Consider the following 17615-nt stretch of genomic DNA (forward strand, 5'->3'; position numbering starts at 1 on the left):
GATCTGTCCATCAGTCTAGCATTGATGCCTTAACCTTGGTTAATTGTGACTCCATTAAGTTTGTCTTACCAACACAGACACGTCCATCCAGTCCTACTGCAAGGCCAGGGAAGCATTCACATCTGAAAGAGCCATCAGTGTTCACACAGCGCCCGTTCATGCATATTCCATCTGTCTCACACTCATTGATGTCTGTTGGAGAACAGAACGAGCTTTATTAGAAGTTAAATTACATAGTGTTCAATGCCTGGCTGAAACTTGCATTTGTGCAGCTTATTTTCAACGTATCCTATAGAAAAATATCAAGGGTAAACGGACAGTAGTTCAAGTAAAGATTTTGTTAGCAATAGTGATGAATTCGTTCTTTGAAACAGAATAAGAAAATGCCAAATTCAGGAGAAATAAACAGAACAAAACGATTTTGCTCTCCTTGGAGAATAAAAGGGGCTACATTTTTCTAACTTGTTCCCAAGAGGTACATGTTCCGATTTAAGGGTCATTCAGGCAAAATCATAATTGGAGGAAGGAGGAAACGATGGCTGCTAAAACAAAGGATTCATGCAGTATGTAACAGGACGTTCCCTTTCCGTATTAACAGTTCATGCTGTAAGAAATCAGTCCAAACAGCAAATTGAATCTTTTACCCCCCCACAAGGTGCCTTCACAGGGCCACCAAAGAATTTCCTTTCCTCCTGCTCTGGGCTCAGTTTCTGGAAGCACATCTGAATCTCCCCAGTCAGTCCCTGCCCACAGTCCCTGTCCCTCTGGTGATCTGCATGACAATTGGGTTTTCCTATTGGATGCTCATTATAGCCCATTTTATAAACTTTAAATGAACAGACTGCACTCCAGCCTTGAAAGGAATTTGCTAATGATTTGAGCCCTGAGTAATTGCCCAGCACAAGCCACCACCTTTGCCCAACACTGGCATGTTGAACAGTAAGGCCCATAGCAATGAAATACAGGAATGAAGCCTTATAATATTAGACTATCACAAAGGGATGTTAAATTAGTAAAAAAACTACATAGGCTGTGTAACCTGCTAATAGTAAGATCATTCTCTAGATGCAGAGAGCATATCATCATTTTAGAAGTGATAAAAGGAGTGTTTAAAATATTGTTTGGAAGTATGTATAACCTTTATAAAATAATCACTTCATAACAATTCTCCATACTATATACAAGAGACAGTGTGTGTGACAATTTCCTTTTTTCTGACCTTAAAAGGGCAAATTGAGAGTGAAACACCTCTGTGTTTTACTTAGTTTGTGTTGTTTGGCATAAAACACGGCTTGTATGATCCAAGATTCCTTTTTCAAACTGCATTTTAAAATAAAAGCTATATTTAAGTACATGGGCTCAATTCATTTCTACTTCATCCTGCAATCTTTTGTTCTGTTTCAGACAAATCTTAAATGCTTTTGCCACTTTTAAATTTAGTCCTTACTCAGTGGAGATAAAAATGGAGTTGGGATTCAAAATGAGCCCTTATTATTTAATGTTGTAGACAGTTATTTTGGTAGACAACACTGAACTCCTATGACAGATTCTCCTACAAGCTTAAAAAAAAAAGGAAAGTTGGTTTTTTTTAAGATTATTTATAGAAACAGAAAGGCAAAATTAGTTCTTTCCCGTTTCCTGTAGTTCATTTTCAAAAAAAGATTTTGTAAGCTAGTAAAGGGTGACATGTGCCATCTTTTTTCTTTTGCACCAATTTAGGAATGTGTCGGAAATACTGCTGCAGACATTTTTTGGAAAGGTAAAGTGGGTCACTTAAAATGGTGCAAATCAGCTGGAAACCTGGTTCCTGTAAAGATGTGTAAAAAGCCTCTGCTTCTACCAGGGCTGAGATTCCATGGAGTTAATCAACTTTCCACACAGGCATAAAGTCCAAATTTCTAACCTTGAGAACGCTCTGCTGTCTTCTGTGGTAAAAGTCACCATTTGGACAACTTAAAATACACTCAACTTGGTTCTGGAAAACCAACTAATGGATTTGTTCTCCATGTTCAATGAGTTTTGCCTTTTCTGTTTAGCTTGCTTAGCAGTGCTAGCTGGGTACACAAAGTCCTCCAATTTTAACCAGGAAAAATTTACTCAGACTACTAAACTACCATTTTCAATTGCCTTGCAATGGCTTTCAAATCAGGGAATTCCTGTTTGATCTAAAGATGAAACAATGTATGGAACAGAAATAATGCTTCAAACTTCTGCCTGCCCAGTGTAAGTGTTTCTGAAAAATCAAGCAAATCATCATCGAAAGCAGCTAATGGTGAATAAATTCAGCATGTCTTGTATTTCAGGGAATATACAAGGCTATGGTGTAACATTCTTTTCTGGCATGTTATTTCAGAAAGTCTAAGTGGAATTTTTTACCAGACAGCCGAGCATATGCCCTGTACTTATACTTAAATTCCAATTTTATGGAACTAAGTGTTAATTACATTATCCCCATCTTTGGGTTAGAAGCCTTTCCTACTAGCTGAAAACTCAGCTTACAGTGCATCAAATGAGATGGTTACAGAAGCAATGAGTTGCACTCTTCCACTCCTTTGTAGATCCCCTAGTTTGGCAAGAACACATGTTCAATTCCCTATCAAAATTGCTCAGGCAGGAAGCCAATTTGCTGCAGAAATGTCAGTTTGTGCATACACATATTCCCAATGTGCACAAGAATTCCCTGCACACCCAAGCGTGACCTTAGAGTTTTAGCTGGTGTCAGATTTTAATGTATGCACTTGACAAACAAATTCAGGATATGCAGTGTCAATAATGAATGTTTCAAAGACTTGCAGTTCTGTAGGACACCAGTTATTTACTTTGCACATTTGGCATGTACAGAAAGGACTCAATAAGGACAAACATCAAAAATTCACAGGAAAAGACATCATTAAAGATGAAACTTTTAAAATTTTAGTAACACAACTGGAGAGCTGTGCTCCTCTAGCCACTGAAGACCTGGGAATTGTTTCATGATACTTTGGGCAAATGGAAGAAATGAGACAAATATGAAGAGGATAAAAGGTGTAATTCGGGTGTCCAGGTTTCAAAATCTGGTTTGATTTTGTCCCAGTAACAATTCTAACATGTAATAAATGTTTGCATGCTCATTCATAAAGAACAAGGCTTATGGTAAGTGCTGAAAAGCAGTGGGAGAAATTCTTCTTTTTACTATAAGATTTGTTCCAATTTTCAGTAGGAATCAGTTGAGTTCTCTGCAACTTTGGACAATTTTCAAATATTCCTCCTTTGATGCAGAGAAGTAACATTTCTCTACGGCCAGAAACCCCTTTTTGACTATATCCATACTCCTGTTTAGCCAGGAGGCACATAACAGAGGCTGTAAGACTGAACATCATTGTGTTTTAAGTAATCCGTAATCTTCTTGGGTGGCCTTTCAGACTGGCACAGACTGATGTAATAAAAAAAATAAAATTAAATAAATAAATATATATATATATTCAAGGCAAAAATCAAGACAAGCATTTGGGCTGGGCTGAGCTTGCATCCATGAGTCACATCCCTGCTAATGACACAGAGAACAGCCAGGGATCTGTGGGAACACAACTGGCTGATGTGCCATGGCCTGATGGGCATTGAAGTCTTACTGACATCCCACACACAGACCAGCTGGAAAATCAGCTTTGGCAAAGCACACACATCCCACATGGAAAACAGGTAAGAATGGAAATAAATGTGATTGCCCTAAGTGTGTGAAGGCAGCAGCCAACACAGCTGGCAGTTGTTAGGCTAAGGAGACACTTGTATGGTAATGCACAATGGCTCTTTTGAGAAAATAAAGCACATCCCAACTAAAGCAACCCTTTTACAAAGCCAGAACGGGATCATCTCATTAGAGTTACCTGATTCCCCTACCTGAAGGCTGGGTAGCACTCTCCTGCATACCTAGTGCAAGAGTCATCACATTCAAGAGATGTTTCAGATGTTTTACACAATTTGTTGTCCTGATTTTGATCTAAAGTCTGTTTTGGACTGGTACAGTGTTCAATAAACACAAGGATCCAAATTAATTCACCATTCACATCACTAACTCTCAAAACCAAGTTATTCAAACATTTACTTTTGCTACTGGTCCACAAGATGCTGCAATGTGACATTTTTTTAAAATTTGCCAAAGTGTATTCAAGCACTTTTTCTGCCTTGATTCAAAGAGTTAAAAGATTTTGAATTTTTCAAAAGAAAAGCTGTAAGTAACTTGGCCCTTGTTTATTCTTGTTTATTCTTTGTTTTGAACTTTTGCTTTGTGCCTGTAAAACCTGTGGAAACATGAAGATTTATATACCCAAAATTTCCAGTTCCTGATGGGACTGAACAAAACTCTAATGACAAAAGTAAATAACTAGCAACCAGGAGGCTGCAGTGTCTCCCACAGGGGGTATTGCTGAGCTAGTGCACCAAATGGAAAAGGCAATCTTGCTGTGGTGCTCATGTCTGCATCTTGGTCACACGGAGTGCTGGGCACTCCTCAGAGATGCTGCATTGACTAGGAGCACCCAGACAGGAACGGGAGAAAAGCCCAAAGTAGGCAATGAGCCAGGATGTTTGGGTGGCCAAAGGCAGAGCACTTTCAAAGGCCAAATACAAAATGTTAGATATGCTTGAACCAATCTGCAGAAGACACTATTTGCAAAAAGAAAAAGGATTTTGACTAGGTCAGATCATGCAGTCCTTCTTCAAACAATATTTCCCACTGGCTGGCTAGGGTGGTTGCTCAACAACGTGGAGAAGACTGAGTACTGTCTTGCACAAAGACAAGGAATTCCAGCTGATTAAAAAAGCATCTGCTGAGAACTCTGCTCAGTACATCTTGTTCCCAAGGATCACTGTAAGGAAATAAGTTTATTCCTGAAGCTACCCAGAGAGACAGGACTCACAAGTTTCGGGAACCCGAAATTTATTGTGCTCACCTGTGCAATAGCGTCCATCAGATGCTAGCTGGAAGCCTGGTTTACAAATGCACTTAAAGCTGCCATCTTCATTGATGCACATCCCATTGAGGCAAATGTTCCTGATGCTGCATTCATCCATATCTGAAAATGTACACGATACACAGAATGCTCATAATGTTTATGCATAAGAACTCTTACTAGTTATATCCAAAAGATAAACCTTAAGTTTTTTCTTAGTTGTCAGAGGTATAATGATAATCAGAAACATATGATGGGATATACTGAACTGTCCTAGAGGATGTGTCAAAGCAGTGACTCCATTTTTCAAAATGAATCATTAACATAAAAAGGAATGAATCCAAAGAAAGCAAAGAGAATAAAAAACAGATGAGAAACTGGACAGCTTAAGAACTTCCAGTTGGTAAAAGCCATCAAAAAGTGAGAAAGGATGCAATTAAAGAGGATTTGCAATCTTAATCTAAATAGAAGCTGGGTTAGAAGCAGCCTCCTGTTTGGAATGTAAATACAATTTTATGTTACTAAGAAGACCTGAAAGGGGAGGAGTGTACATTTGGGTTTGGAGTGAAAATTTTTGTAACCTCCACTGGACAAGTCTAAGATATATGGTATGGGAGAATTCCCAGCACTGTGCTTATGCATGAATTCTGTGGGCACTGTCATCCTCAACTTCCATTTAAAATAAAACCTGTCCCTTTCCTGCATTCAGCATGACAGGCCATACAGAAGGGTACTTCCTAATTATAGCTTCATAAAAGCATTATTCATCCTCTGACCTAATGGGATAGCATGAAGGATTCAAATAGGAAAAGGTGGAGGTCTCAGACACTGTTATTCTGAACCCTGCACAGTTATTCACACAACAGGAAAGAAAAAAAAGAAAAAAAGAAAAAAAAGGCAAGTAGAGATTTCTGTGCTTGATTTGAGTAAGCTTTTATATCCTCTCAGTCTTTACTTTGTCCTGGCGCAGATGAAATCAGTTTTGGATGTTACATCCAAAAAAAAATCAGTGGTATTTACCAGTTTCATCTAAAGAACTACACACAGCTACATTAAGGTATGGCACAATGCCATGGTCTTTACTGATTAGTGTGTGTGCACACAGCTCAATGCATTACAATGCCAGAGATGAAACTGTTTCATAAGTGGATGCAACAGACATTCTGGCAGCACATGCAATGGAATTAAAAATGTTTTACCAGACTGCCGATGTCCTGGTTTTTATTACTATTAGCACATGGTATTTGGTGGGAAAGGAAGAAATCAGAATAGAGGGTTTTTTCTTGAATAGTCTAATTTCCAAATCTATTTAGTCAATGTACTTCCATAATAAGATATTTTAAAAGCAGCTTATGGTGCTAAATTGTATCTAAAAAAGAGTCAGGAAAAACAGAGTCTTAAAATGTCTGTCTCTACCAAGGATTAACAGAATCACTACTAGCACATAAAATCACTGGATCATAATGACATTACAATATATTCAGAATCGTGCTATTTTCCTTAATACCGCAGCTGTCTTGGACAGAAATTACACTTCTAGACATAGTGTGTTTTCTTTTTACTTACAGGCTAAGTCAGACAAAAATAATTTATGATTAAAAAAAAAAATCGTGTATCTATCCCAACCAGGAATTTTGGCATTAAGTCTTTGAGCTGAATCACTGAGATAATATTCTGCCAAAAATGTTTCTAAGAACAGTGCTTGAAATTCTTTTAACGTATGAATAGATCATTGGGAACCCTCCCAAGGACCTTGGGAAGCATGATAAAGAACATTCTTCTTTTTTTCCTCTTTACTAAAGGTCTGGGAGGTAGGAACACATCAATTATGTTTACAAATTTTTGTTAAAACAGTTTTTATAGGTCAGACCAGCCTGCATCTACATAAACCACATTGCTAGTCACCCAGTAAGATCCCATAAAGCATGCTGTTAAACACACAGTAAAATCAGGCAGCATGTGACTTGTGCTATGTTTCAAAATGTACCACTCCCATCAAAGAAACTGCATTTTGTGATAGTGGTATGTGCTATTTCTCCTGCTGGACAGACATCCTGTTGAGGATTGCCAAGCCAAGGCTCCAGAACTGGCTGCAAAAGACATTTTACTTGCCCTCCCAGATACAGCAAAAGGTATTTGGAAATCTGACTCCTTGTTCCTTCCCTTCCCCCCACTAGGGGTCCTTTTCTTTTTCATTGATGTGAATAACCTCTTGCAACTGTAATTACTGATATGGAATACCTTGAGAAAAGTCTTACCTTCACAGTTTTTCCCATCAACTGCCACTTGAAAGCCAGCATTACACACACAGTGAAAACTGCCATCTGTATTTATGCATCGTCCATTATTACAGATACGACCATTCTGTAAACATTCATCGATGTCTGAAAGCCAAACAGAAAGAAAAATAACATTTTGGGGGATTCTTTTTTATACTCAAGAGGAATTTTTCCCATTTCCCCTTCCCCTAGGTTTTTAAACCTACATGGAAATTGTATTCACCTGAAAAAGGATTTATTTTGATTTCCATAATGGAACTTTATGGGGGTGGAAAATGTTCGTCAGCTTGAAATTTCAAGTTGCTGTGAAAGAATTTCAGTGAACATTACCCTGCAGCTTTCTCAAACAAGAATCACAATTTTTGGCCTTTTTTTCATTTTTGCTCATCATTAAAATATTTTTACTGAACTTTAAAATTTAACAGTACCTAACTACTTAGGGAAAGATGGGGGAAAGCTTGTCTTTTGCTGCTGCTTTGTAAGATAACAGGAAAGTTCAAGACTTTCCCACCTCAGAAGAATGTCTCCTGCTTACTTTGTATTTGAAACATCAGATCCTCATTTCCCTCTCTCTGCAGGAGGTGCTTGGCAAGTGCTTTGGAGGACCTGAATAGTGATATCACACGAGGCTGGCAGCTCTCCCTCTCCTCCAAAGGAGGGAGAGGAGATGCTGAGACAGACTGTCTAGACATTTTTCAGATTGCTCAGTATTCTCAATCAAGGCCTGGACCATCTCCCAGAGATTCCTGCACACAGGGCACTCTGCTCAGGGAGAACACAGCAGCCCATGCAGACCTATCTATCATGCACCCATGCTTCCCAGTACCCTGGGGGTGCCCTTGCCCAAGCCCTCTCCGTAGAAATGCATCGCTGCACTTCAGGAAGGAGTGGAGCACAGGGTGTCCTCCCAAATGCCCCTCCTCTCTGGACACTTATGCCAGGGGAACTGATACCTGTCAAAATTGTGAACCTATACTTGCCTTCTTAGCAGCGTGGCAGTTCTGTGAAGAGCCTAAGAAAGCCTTGAAAATCACTGTTTTGCAAGCAAGCAAACAGGCCAGCAGAGGCACGAGCTGCTCAGTGACCACGCACTGCAGCAGCAGCTTGCAGCCCTCCACTTCCACAGAAGTGTACAGGCTTGATAAACCTCATTTGATAAACAAGCATCATCAATCAGCAATGCATAAACGTGATTTTCCTCTCTGCTCAGCCCCTTTTCTGCCCACTTTGCTGGCCCTTGGCTGCACCCATGTCTGGCTTCAGCTACTCCACCAGCTTTCTTCCTTAGGACAGGCAAAAATGCCACAGCATCTCAAGATTTTTCTGGCCTTTTAATGTTTAGAGCTCATTAGGTTTTGTATTTTAATGCACCTGATGCCATCCTAATGTGTTGAAAATTGATACTGATTCTCACTGTTCATATCACAGCTGAGCAGAGCCCCAGAACTAGTCTGACACATTTCTAATTTTCAAATGAAATAACATCACCATTTTTCTTTCTCCTCATAGAAACTAGCAAAAAATCAAAGTCCCTCTCTCACTGAAATAGCCAAAATTGCTGTCAACTCCCAGTAAGACCTGACCTCCTCTTGTCAAAAATGTTGGGTAGATTATAGTAAGCACTTAGCTATTAAAGCTTTGACTCCCACACATTCATAGCTAATCATTAGGAAATTTCACCTTTTTTTGAGGTCCATTTCATATCCTCTCTTCTGCAATTGAGAAGCATTTTTTGTTCAGATCATTAATCACAATGTGACTTTATTCACCTATGTCTCCAATTAAGATATTCATTCAGCCAATCTCCTACTAGAATTATAAGGGATCCTAATAATGGATGAATCAGTCGTTTGCAATACAGACTGCAATGTTTAATCGGTCACCAATCAGAGTCATCATGGAGAAAAAACCCTCCCCTGGAACCTCAGAGCAAGGAATAGATAAACATCTGGTCATTATGGAGACTGTTTTTCAAGAGCAGATGTAAGGAATACATCTCCAAAAGCACATCAGCACAGACACATTTGTGCATGCAAAAAATTAAAATCTAAACATCCAAAGTAGTCATGAGAAATAATTCTACAGCAAATGCTGATTTTGGCAGGCACCAGTGCTATATGTACATTTTGCCAAATGCACCCCACTAGCCTTTTTCTTTTCCCTACACTGGTCCTACAAATTCCTTTAGAAAACCAAGATTCTGCACATCACAGCATTTTCTGCTCTGGCTGTCAAGCAAGCACAGTTCCCATAGACTGCAAAGGAACTGCTAAGTGACCACACTCCAATGCCATTAAGCTACTGGGCTTCTGACAACCATGTGTTTGTGTAATGAATCAGTCAAATTAAAAGCGTGTGACAAAAATGACTCATGAGTAAATTCATCACGGCTGAGACTCCCCTCAGCACTCCCTCACCACCAGTCAGCTGAACTATGGAGATGCTTCTGCAACACGGCTGCTTGGCAGCAATTAGGTCAAATACCCCCCAGCAACATGCAGCAGTGGTGCTGGCTCTGCGTGTCCTCCTGGACTGGAGAGTGAGCTTCTGCACCACCACCACCTTTCTGATTCACAAAAGGAAGAAAAGAAATGCACACTAATATAGATAACTTTCTTCTGGCTTTATAGAAACTCTCTGCTTCACACTGAGTGCATGCTCTGCACCCTGCACTCAGTCCAGGAAGCAAAATACAAATATAATCTGTGACTCTGAGCATTCAAACACCCTGTTTCGTTTGGATGCTTCATTTTTTATGGAATCTCAAAGCAGTCATTCATTCTTCTGCCAGAAACCTCTCATTATGACTTAATGATAAAGGACTGCATCCATCCACCTTTACAGTCAAATTTCTACCCAGAACAATTTGGCAGTGACAAAACCCTGACAGAGGGTTGGTTGACTGCTGAGGAGTTATGTGGTCCCACTCCCATAGGAAGACAGGATGCAGACCATCAGGACTACTGCTCTGTCTGATCATCAAAATAACTATAATGAGGATTCTACAGCTTCCTCATCTACTCATCTAGACTTTCCCAGTGCTCCACTCACTACTTTTCCACATCTAACTTTTCAGTGCTGTAAATTATGTTTAGTTCTTTCTCTGGCAGTGAGCAGAGGCAACACATGGGCAGTGTAATCTTATATTTACCCACTGGAAGACTTATCTTCCCCCCCAGCTTCCTTAGTCTTTTATACATATAGGGTTTCTCCAAAGAAGGGATGTTTAATTATCCTTGAGATCTTCAAGTAGCAAAAGAAAACAGTGTCTTAATATTTAAAAATAAAAAAAAAAAAAGTCTCTTCGTCTCTTCTACTTCAAAGCCATAAATAGTGCCAAGATCCTTTTAGCACAAGACAAAATGCCTTTTCTCGTAACCCACTCTGTGAACAGCCAGCTCCAGCAGGTTAGTAATTTTTACTGCCATATCCAATTTTATTTTTTTTAAACTCTCATATTTGACCCATCTGTTAAATTTTGCTTGAAAACCATTTTCCCTCCTGATGTGTACACGACAGCAGAGGTGGCTGCATGACCATTACCTCGGCACTCTGTCCTGGTCGCTGTGCTCTGATAGCCAATACGACACTGGCAGATGTAGGATCCCTGGGTGTTCACACAGTCTCCACCAATGCACGGATTCCTTTCACATTCATCAATATCTGTGGAATACAGACAATATAATCTTATTACAACACTGGCTAGAAGTTATTTTTACCTGCAGGGGTATTTTACCATTTTGTACTTGGAGAAATAGTGGCCTTCAATCTGAAAGGGGACACCACTGAGAGCCCAGAAAAAAAGATCCCATATTCTAAGACAAGCAAGAGCTGGGAAAAATGAATTTTCAGTAAGATAAGATATTGCATGTGTGAAAAGTAGAGGCCTTAATCCCACATTTCCACATTCCCAGCTTCACTGAAGATTTTGACAGAACCAAAATCTTGCATCTAAGAGACAGCTAATCCTTGCTTCTATCATTGAGATCTTGCTGACTTCCAAACTTAAAGGTCTCAAGAACCCAACAAGATACTAGTCCTGAGCTGAAAGAGGACTTGTAAATCTTAGTAAGCCTAAGTTTATGATTTTTTTAACAATAGGTCACTGCACACTCAAAAAGCTAGTAGCATTTTAAAGAGATCATTTTCAATCACTAATAAACACATTATAGTCACGAGTTTGTAAAATAAGAAATCCTTGCTTCTGTATAATTTTATTACAAGATTTGTTAAATACTGTTTTAAAGGCAAAATTGTTGTAAAAGTAAGTTTGCCATTGAGATCAATTAGCTCTTTGAAGTCTCTTTTCTTGGTTTTTTTTTTTGTAGGCGGGGCTCTTCTATTTAAGAACTCAGTTGTTACATTGTGTGGAGAAGAATGTTTTTTTCTCCAAAATGAAATTCCCCCCTGTGATTTACAGCAGAAACCCACATACCAATGCATTCCTCTCTACCATGCAGTTGGAATCCTTTGTTGCACTCGCAGCGGTAGCTCCCAGGAGTGGGAATACAACGTCCATTACGGCAGAGATGCCGGAATGCTTGGCAATAGTCAGTTAAGTTCACCGGCAAGATCGCTGAAATAACAACAGTTGGAAAAATATTTTAATAGTTCATCAAAATAGCTTCTGATCATCTACAACTTCAGCAGGATTTTCCATTAAAAGTCAACATTTACCTTCAATTGTGATGTGAATTACATAGTAAAATGGGAGAGAGAAAATGGCCCTTTGACTCTTAAGAGATTTGTTTGAAAACAGGTAACAACCACAGAAATTTTCATTGTGGCAAGTCAGATTCTGTTTCCATCTTTTGTCCTGCCAAAGAGGACCATGTCTGTTCATACCTAGAGGTAAAGTGGGTGTGTGGCACTGCAGGGACTCTACTAAAAGCCTTAGACTAGCATAGAGCAGGCAGACCAGTTCATTATTTTAGCCTTCCCAGACAGATAGCAATGAGGAGGGCAGGGATAACCCTGGGAATACGCCTATACTGTCTTTGGCAGGCAGGCATGAGCTGGCTCTGTCCCTACTCCCAGCTGACCAGAAGCTGTGCAGCTACGTCAGTGCTGTGTCAGCCTGAGCTAAAATACTTTGTCTCTTAGGCTTATTAGCTCAGCTTGGTGCTGAACCAAGACTAAATAGTTTCAGCTGGTGCCAGTGCAAGCAGAGACTGCTTGCATCTGCACAGAGCATGGGCAAAATCAGCTTCTGTTTACTTGCAAAAGAGTGTGTGGCTATGCCAAACGGTTTCAGGTGGCACATGCCTACTCCAGACTACATGGGCATGTAGTAATTCTCTGAGCAAGGGACAGAAAAGGATGGTATTATATTGGTATGTTGCTCTGCATTGGTAGTCTGTTCTGGCTTCCTTCTTACTCTAGAGAAAATGAGCCCATCCATGCGGAGCACTAAAATAGTTCTTTCTGCGCACTGGGTCACTCTCAGTATCCAGCAGAGTAGTATTTTTATCAGTACATTTCCTACCTGGCCAAGTGCAAGTGAGGAAAACAACCTGAAAGAAGTTGCTTTCTGTCAGACAAGCTCTTTAATGTGTATCTTTCACAACCTAGTCAAAGAGCTACCCATACTACACAGTGCTGACATGCAGCAAAGCTCACAACGGCCTTAAAATAACAGTAATGTAACTACTACAATACATGAGCCACAGTACACGCAATGAGAATGTGATTTTTGAAACCTATCTTAACAGGGAAAACACTACTAGTGAGACAGGTATCTTGCCATAAGGTACATGGTAAGCAGGCTCTGATTAAAAGGATATCCAGAGACTCCATGTCCACATAAAGTAAGTAAAAGACACCAACAGCTGAAGGGAGCACACCGCTCCTGAGAAATGCATGTTTCTAAAGAAGCTAAATGCACACGGTGCAAGGAGAGGTTATTTCTTTCTCTCTTACGATGAGGTGGTGGAGCCCGAGATGGATAGATGATTTCTGGATGTGGAGGAGGGTAAACATCAGGAATGCGTGGTGGAGGGATGATGTCAGGACGGGCCGGAGGAAGGTCATGAGGTCTTGCTGGCAGCATAGCAGCTACTGTGCACAATTTACGGTACTCGTCTGAAACATGAAAACATGAATGCTGTTTTAGACTCTTGCAGCCTGTTCCATTTAATCCAACTCTCCCCCTTCTTGCAGTTTCAGATTAGCAATAACAAACCTTAAATAATCTGGAAAATGTGAGCCTATATGTTTTCTTCATAGTAACAAGCTTTGTTCTCTGAATGGAGTCATTAATCCACAGAATCTCAACACTACTTGACAGAAGACTGCCAGTAAAAAGGTAACAGAACTGACATTCTGGACATGAAATTGAACAGTGAGGCAGGGACCTGATCCTAATCTACTTAGTCTTCTTTCAAGCAAAAAATCTTTGGTGAACTCAGTGTGAAGTTTATCTAAAGAAGGACTTCTGGATTTGATCCCAAGTTAATTTAATAGAAAGCTTGCCACAGAGTTAGAAAAATACTGAACAGGGAAAAAAGCCCAGTTTCAACTGGATTTCTTAAAAGTTAACCTCCGAAAACAAAGAAATATAAATATAAGCAATGAGGCAAAACCAATTAGAGAATGAACACACTAACACTATTTCCCTGTGAAAATTAAGTTTGCCAATAAAAGCAGAAACCAAATAAGGTGCAGTCTAAGCAGCGTAGCCAAAGACAAACCAAGTCAGATCCACACAAATTCATCCTTTTCCAGATGATGGGAACATGATCTATTTTGCTGTAAGCACAGTCAATGCTGAGTGTGATGCATTCTCCTATTGTTTATTAGTGGCATCTGCCCTACTGCCCCACTTTTCTTCTTGCCCATGATTCTTTTGTCTTTGGGAAGTGTGGGTTTGGAACTTGCGATCCAAAAAATGCACACGGAGTATCACAATTAAAGACCACATTCCAGCTGACCTAATTCATGTTCACAATCTGTGTGCACACAAATAACCATTTGTGCAGCCAGTATCTTTGAACTTCAAAATTTAAAGTCTGTGACACAACAGGGGAGAGGAATTATATAATGGAGGAAAAAATCTAGAGATGAATGAATTCCTGAAACAATATTAAAAATGAGAACAGAAAAATAAAGTAAATGTTGGGAGAACTAAGCTGGATATTTCAGCCTTCAACACTTTCATGTCATGTCTCCTTCTACCTGTAAAATACATTAGAAGCTCTTCCTGAATCACAGAGGACTTGTTAAAACAAACATCATAGCCTAAAGTTCTGCTTTTCCTGATTATAATGTTTGCATTTATTTAATGCTGTTGGGCAATCAGGTTGCTTCATGTGTCACTGCATTTCCCTCTATTGTTCCTTTATTTTAGTCTTTAAATAGTGTCAATGGTAACCCCTGTTATTCCACATAAACAATTCCTGCCATGTAATTAAAAAATACAGTGCAAGCCTTTTTTATTGCAACTTTAATCTCCATGTGTAATTTCTAGTAATAAACAACCTATTTTGTAGTAGCAACTGGGTCTGCTGCCCACATTTAAAATGCAACTACTCGGTTACATTATGCAGCTACTGCTCCCCTTTATATTGCAGTAAATTTCCATTTCAGAGTTAAGGAGACTTTGAGCCACTGACAGCTCCAAATTCCTTGTCTTGCTCTCTCAGGATACACTAAGTAAAGAATAACTGAACTTGATTAAATAATGACAGCAATACCTTAAATGCATGTAAAGCTTTTCAAAGAATTTCAAAGCACTTTTCAAAAGAGTAATTTATAGTCTCAATTTATATCCCAGGTCAGAAGCAAAACCAAAAAAGAAGTGGCATGTAACCATGATCTGGAAGACCTTGCATGGATTTATGAGTCAGGAAGTCCTGGGTTCTAGTTCCTTCTCCATGACGTCTCAGTCTGTAGCTTTGGCCAAATTACTTTACTTTTCCACCCAGTTTCTTCACCAGTTAGATATGAGTAATTAGAAAGTATTTGAAGAAAAAAGGAACTGTGTTAAGACTGAAAAATTTCTCCTTGTCTTCCTATTTCAGATGGTTATCAATAGAGTGCACTGTTTTTAGCATGATTCTAGCCAGTTTTGAACTTTTTTAGCATGTTTAAATATTATTAATAAGACAGTGACAGAAACAGAAAGTCTTCCAAGAGTTCTGATTGTAGATTTCTGCTCCAGTACTATGCAGTTTCACTCAAAGGATTAAAAACAAAAATAATAAAAACTCCCATCTATGAGCTCTGACAATTTCTTCAGTTGCACTGCTATAGTTTTACAATCCCATTCCTCCATTAACTCTGCACCTCCTTTAACCTCCTCCCATAAATTCTTCAGTTTCTTGTATCCTCCTTTTCTAAAGCATTTTATTAGGTCTCCAGTCCTAAACAATCTCAAAATCATCTTCCCTCCACTCCCCCATACTTAGTTTCACAATCTGCTCACCATCTTCTCTCAATTCAAGTGATACATTATCTGAGGATCTCAATACACACGGAGGCAATAAAGAACAGCACATTTTGGTAGCAGAAAGAAACCATCTTCTGTGTCAAATTTCGGGAAATATATGGCACCTCAGAAAGCTTGTCATGAGGAAGGAAATCCCAGTTTCCCAATGAGAATGAAAATGCAGAGGGAATAGGGATATATTAGAAGGGTCCAGAGGAAGTAACTTGATCTTGAAGAGGATGTTGAAAACAAATCTGAACTAGGTAAGGTCAGAGTAACTTGGCTACAAAACACTAATTAGCAACAAATAATTCCTTCTGTCTGCTTGCCCTCCTGGGAGTCCTGAGCACCCTGCCATAGGAGGCTTTGCCCTAGCAGGGGAGCTGGACTAAGCAATCTGCCAAGGTGCTCTTCAGCCTCAACCATTCTGTGTAGTTCTTTAATGAAAACATTACGGCTAAGAAAAAAAAAACATCACAGCTAATCCAGCATTCAGCCATGCTGGTGAGAGCTCAGGTGTGTTCATACCAGTGGATCTGATGGGACACATTTCTGGAGCGGTGGCTGGAGCTGAGGCCCAGCAGCGACCGCTGTCACAGCAGCACTGCATCTTGGACAGGGGCTGCGGCAGCTGATTGCCACAGCGCCCGTTGCTCAGCGTGGAGAAGCAGAATCCAGGGCGCACGTCTGCCAAGAGAAAGAAATGGATGGGTGACCATCAGCCCAATGAGGAAGGTGACTTTCACAAAAGGGAAAGGTCCCACTTTGCTGGAGTGATTTGCAGTATCGATGGCATAGCCCTTGCAACATTACAAGAAGGAGAAAACCAGAACAATCTAGACAATATTTGGGCTGCTTCGGACTCAAGTGTAACCTGTGAGAAAGCTGCAGTGAAATATGGAACAGCAATGAATCAACAGAGGCAAAAATGCAGTAAAAACATATATTTAGTCTATAACAACATATGCTTCTGTGCCCCTATATTTAGTCTATAACAACATATGCTTCTGTGCCCCTAAAGAAAAACCGCAGTGTCATCTCTATTAATGATAGTACCAGATCAATTAAGCCTTGATTTGAAAGCATGGATGCACAGCAATAAATTCACAGCATTGCAGCTCTCAAAGCATTAGTTCATTTTTTATTAGCCATGGCTTCCCCAGCTGAAGTATGTAGTGATTTGACAAGATATAGGCTTGCAGGCAAGAAAGAGCAACACAGTTTTAACTGGTGCAATCACACAGTTTATGGAGATGTGTTGGCTTCCTGTCTAAAAAGGATAAGCATGTGTTTGTACAAAGAATGTCCTGTACCCAGATTTTATATACTCAGCTCCAACAACATTGCCCAGAGATAGCCCAGCTTAGAGAAGGACAAGAAAATGTGGATGAGATTAAAAAAAATCATAAAAAATAATCTTGTGATACCATCTGAAGCTTTGAGGAATTGTTTCACAATATGTCACATCATGTCAAACTCAATGTAAGCTGTGATGTGATTTGATGCTGCATGATAAACCAGACCAAGTTTGTTTCTAAAACATACAAATACTTGCTGTCAAAATGTAGTGGAAAAAGTTGCAGATATAGTCTTACAACAGCAGACATCATTCCCTAAAGCAACAGCACCTCAATTACTTAGGGCATGGTGGATTCATCTGTCTAGTACCAGTGCTTTCCAGAATTTACTAGCTACACAAGTGGATATAAAAAAACCAGGAAATTTTCATACTATTTTGAGGAAGTTGACATATAGTGATATGTTGTGAGAGTCTGTGATAGTTCTGCCTTTTATTAGCTGGAACCCTGAACGTGGCTATTACTGGCAGTACAGCTAAAAGAGTCAGTTGGCCTTTACTTCCAAACTTTAATTAGCTCACTCGTATTATCATATAGTGGAAATCTGAAACAGAGAACAAACAATCAGTTTTCAGTTCTAGTACTGGTTCTCCATTTTCTCCTGGTACCCAGCTAAACTGCCACA

At 39.6% G+C, this 17615-nt stretch overlaps 1 protein-coding gene across 2 annotated transcripts in view; it reads right to left on the reverse strand.

Annotated features, from left to right (window-relative positions):
* Positions 1–17615, reverse strand: part of FBN1 (fibrillin 1) — a gene marked incomplete at its 5' end in the record, with an annotated part of 144034 nt that overhangs the window by 64847 nt on the left and 61572 nt on the right. For both annotated transcript variants that reach the window (XM_082290967.1, XM_082290966.1), the window contains 7 exons: positions 70–192; positions 4929–5051; positions 7187–7312; positions 10751–10870; positions 11643–11783; positions 13127–13288; positions 16161–16319. In XM_082290967.1, the coding sequence (XP_082147093.1) occupies positions 70–192; positions 4929–5051; positions 7187–7312; positions 10751–10870; positions 11643–11783; positions 13127–13288; positions 16161–16319 (954 nt within the window). The remainder of the gene's footprint in view (positions 1–69; positions 193–4928; positions 5052–7186; positions 7313–10750; positions 10871–11642; positions 11784–13126; positions 13289–16160; positions 16320–17615) is intronic.

Source organism: Coloeus monedula (assembly GCF_965178545.1).
Source record: "Coloeus monedula genome assembly, chromosome: 14".
Taxonomy (NCBI): domain Eukaryota; kingdom Metazoa; phylum Chordata; class Aves; order Passeriformes; family Corvidae; genus Coloeus; species Coloeus monedula.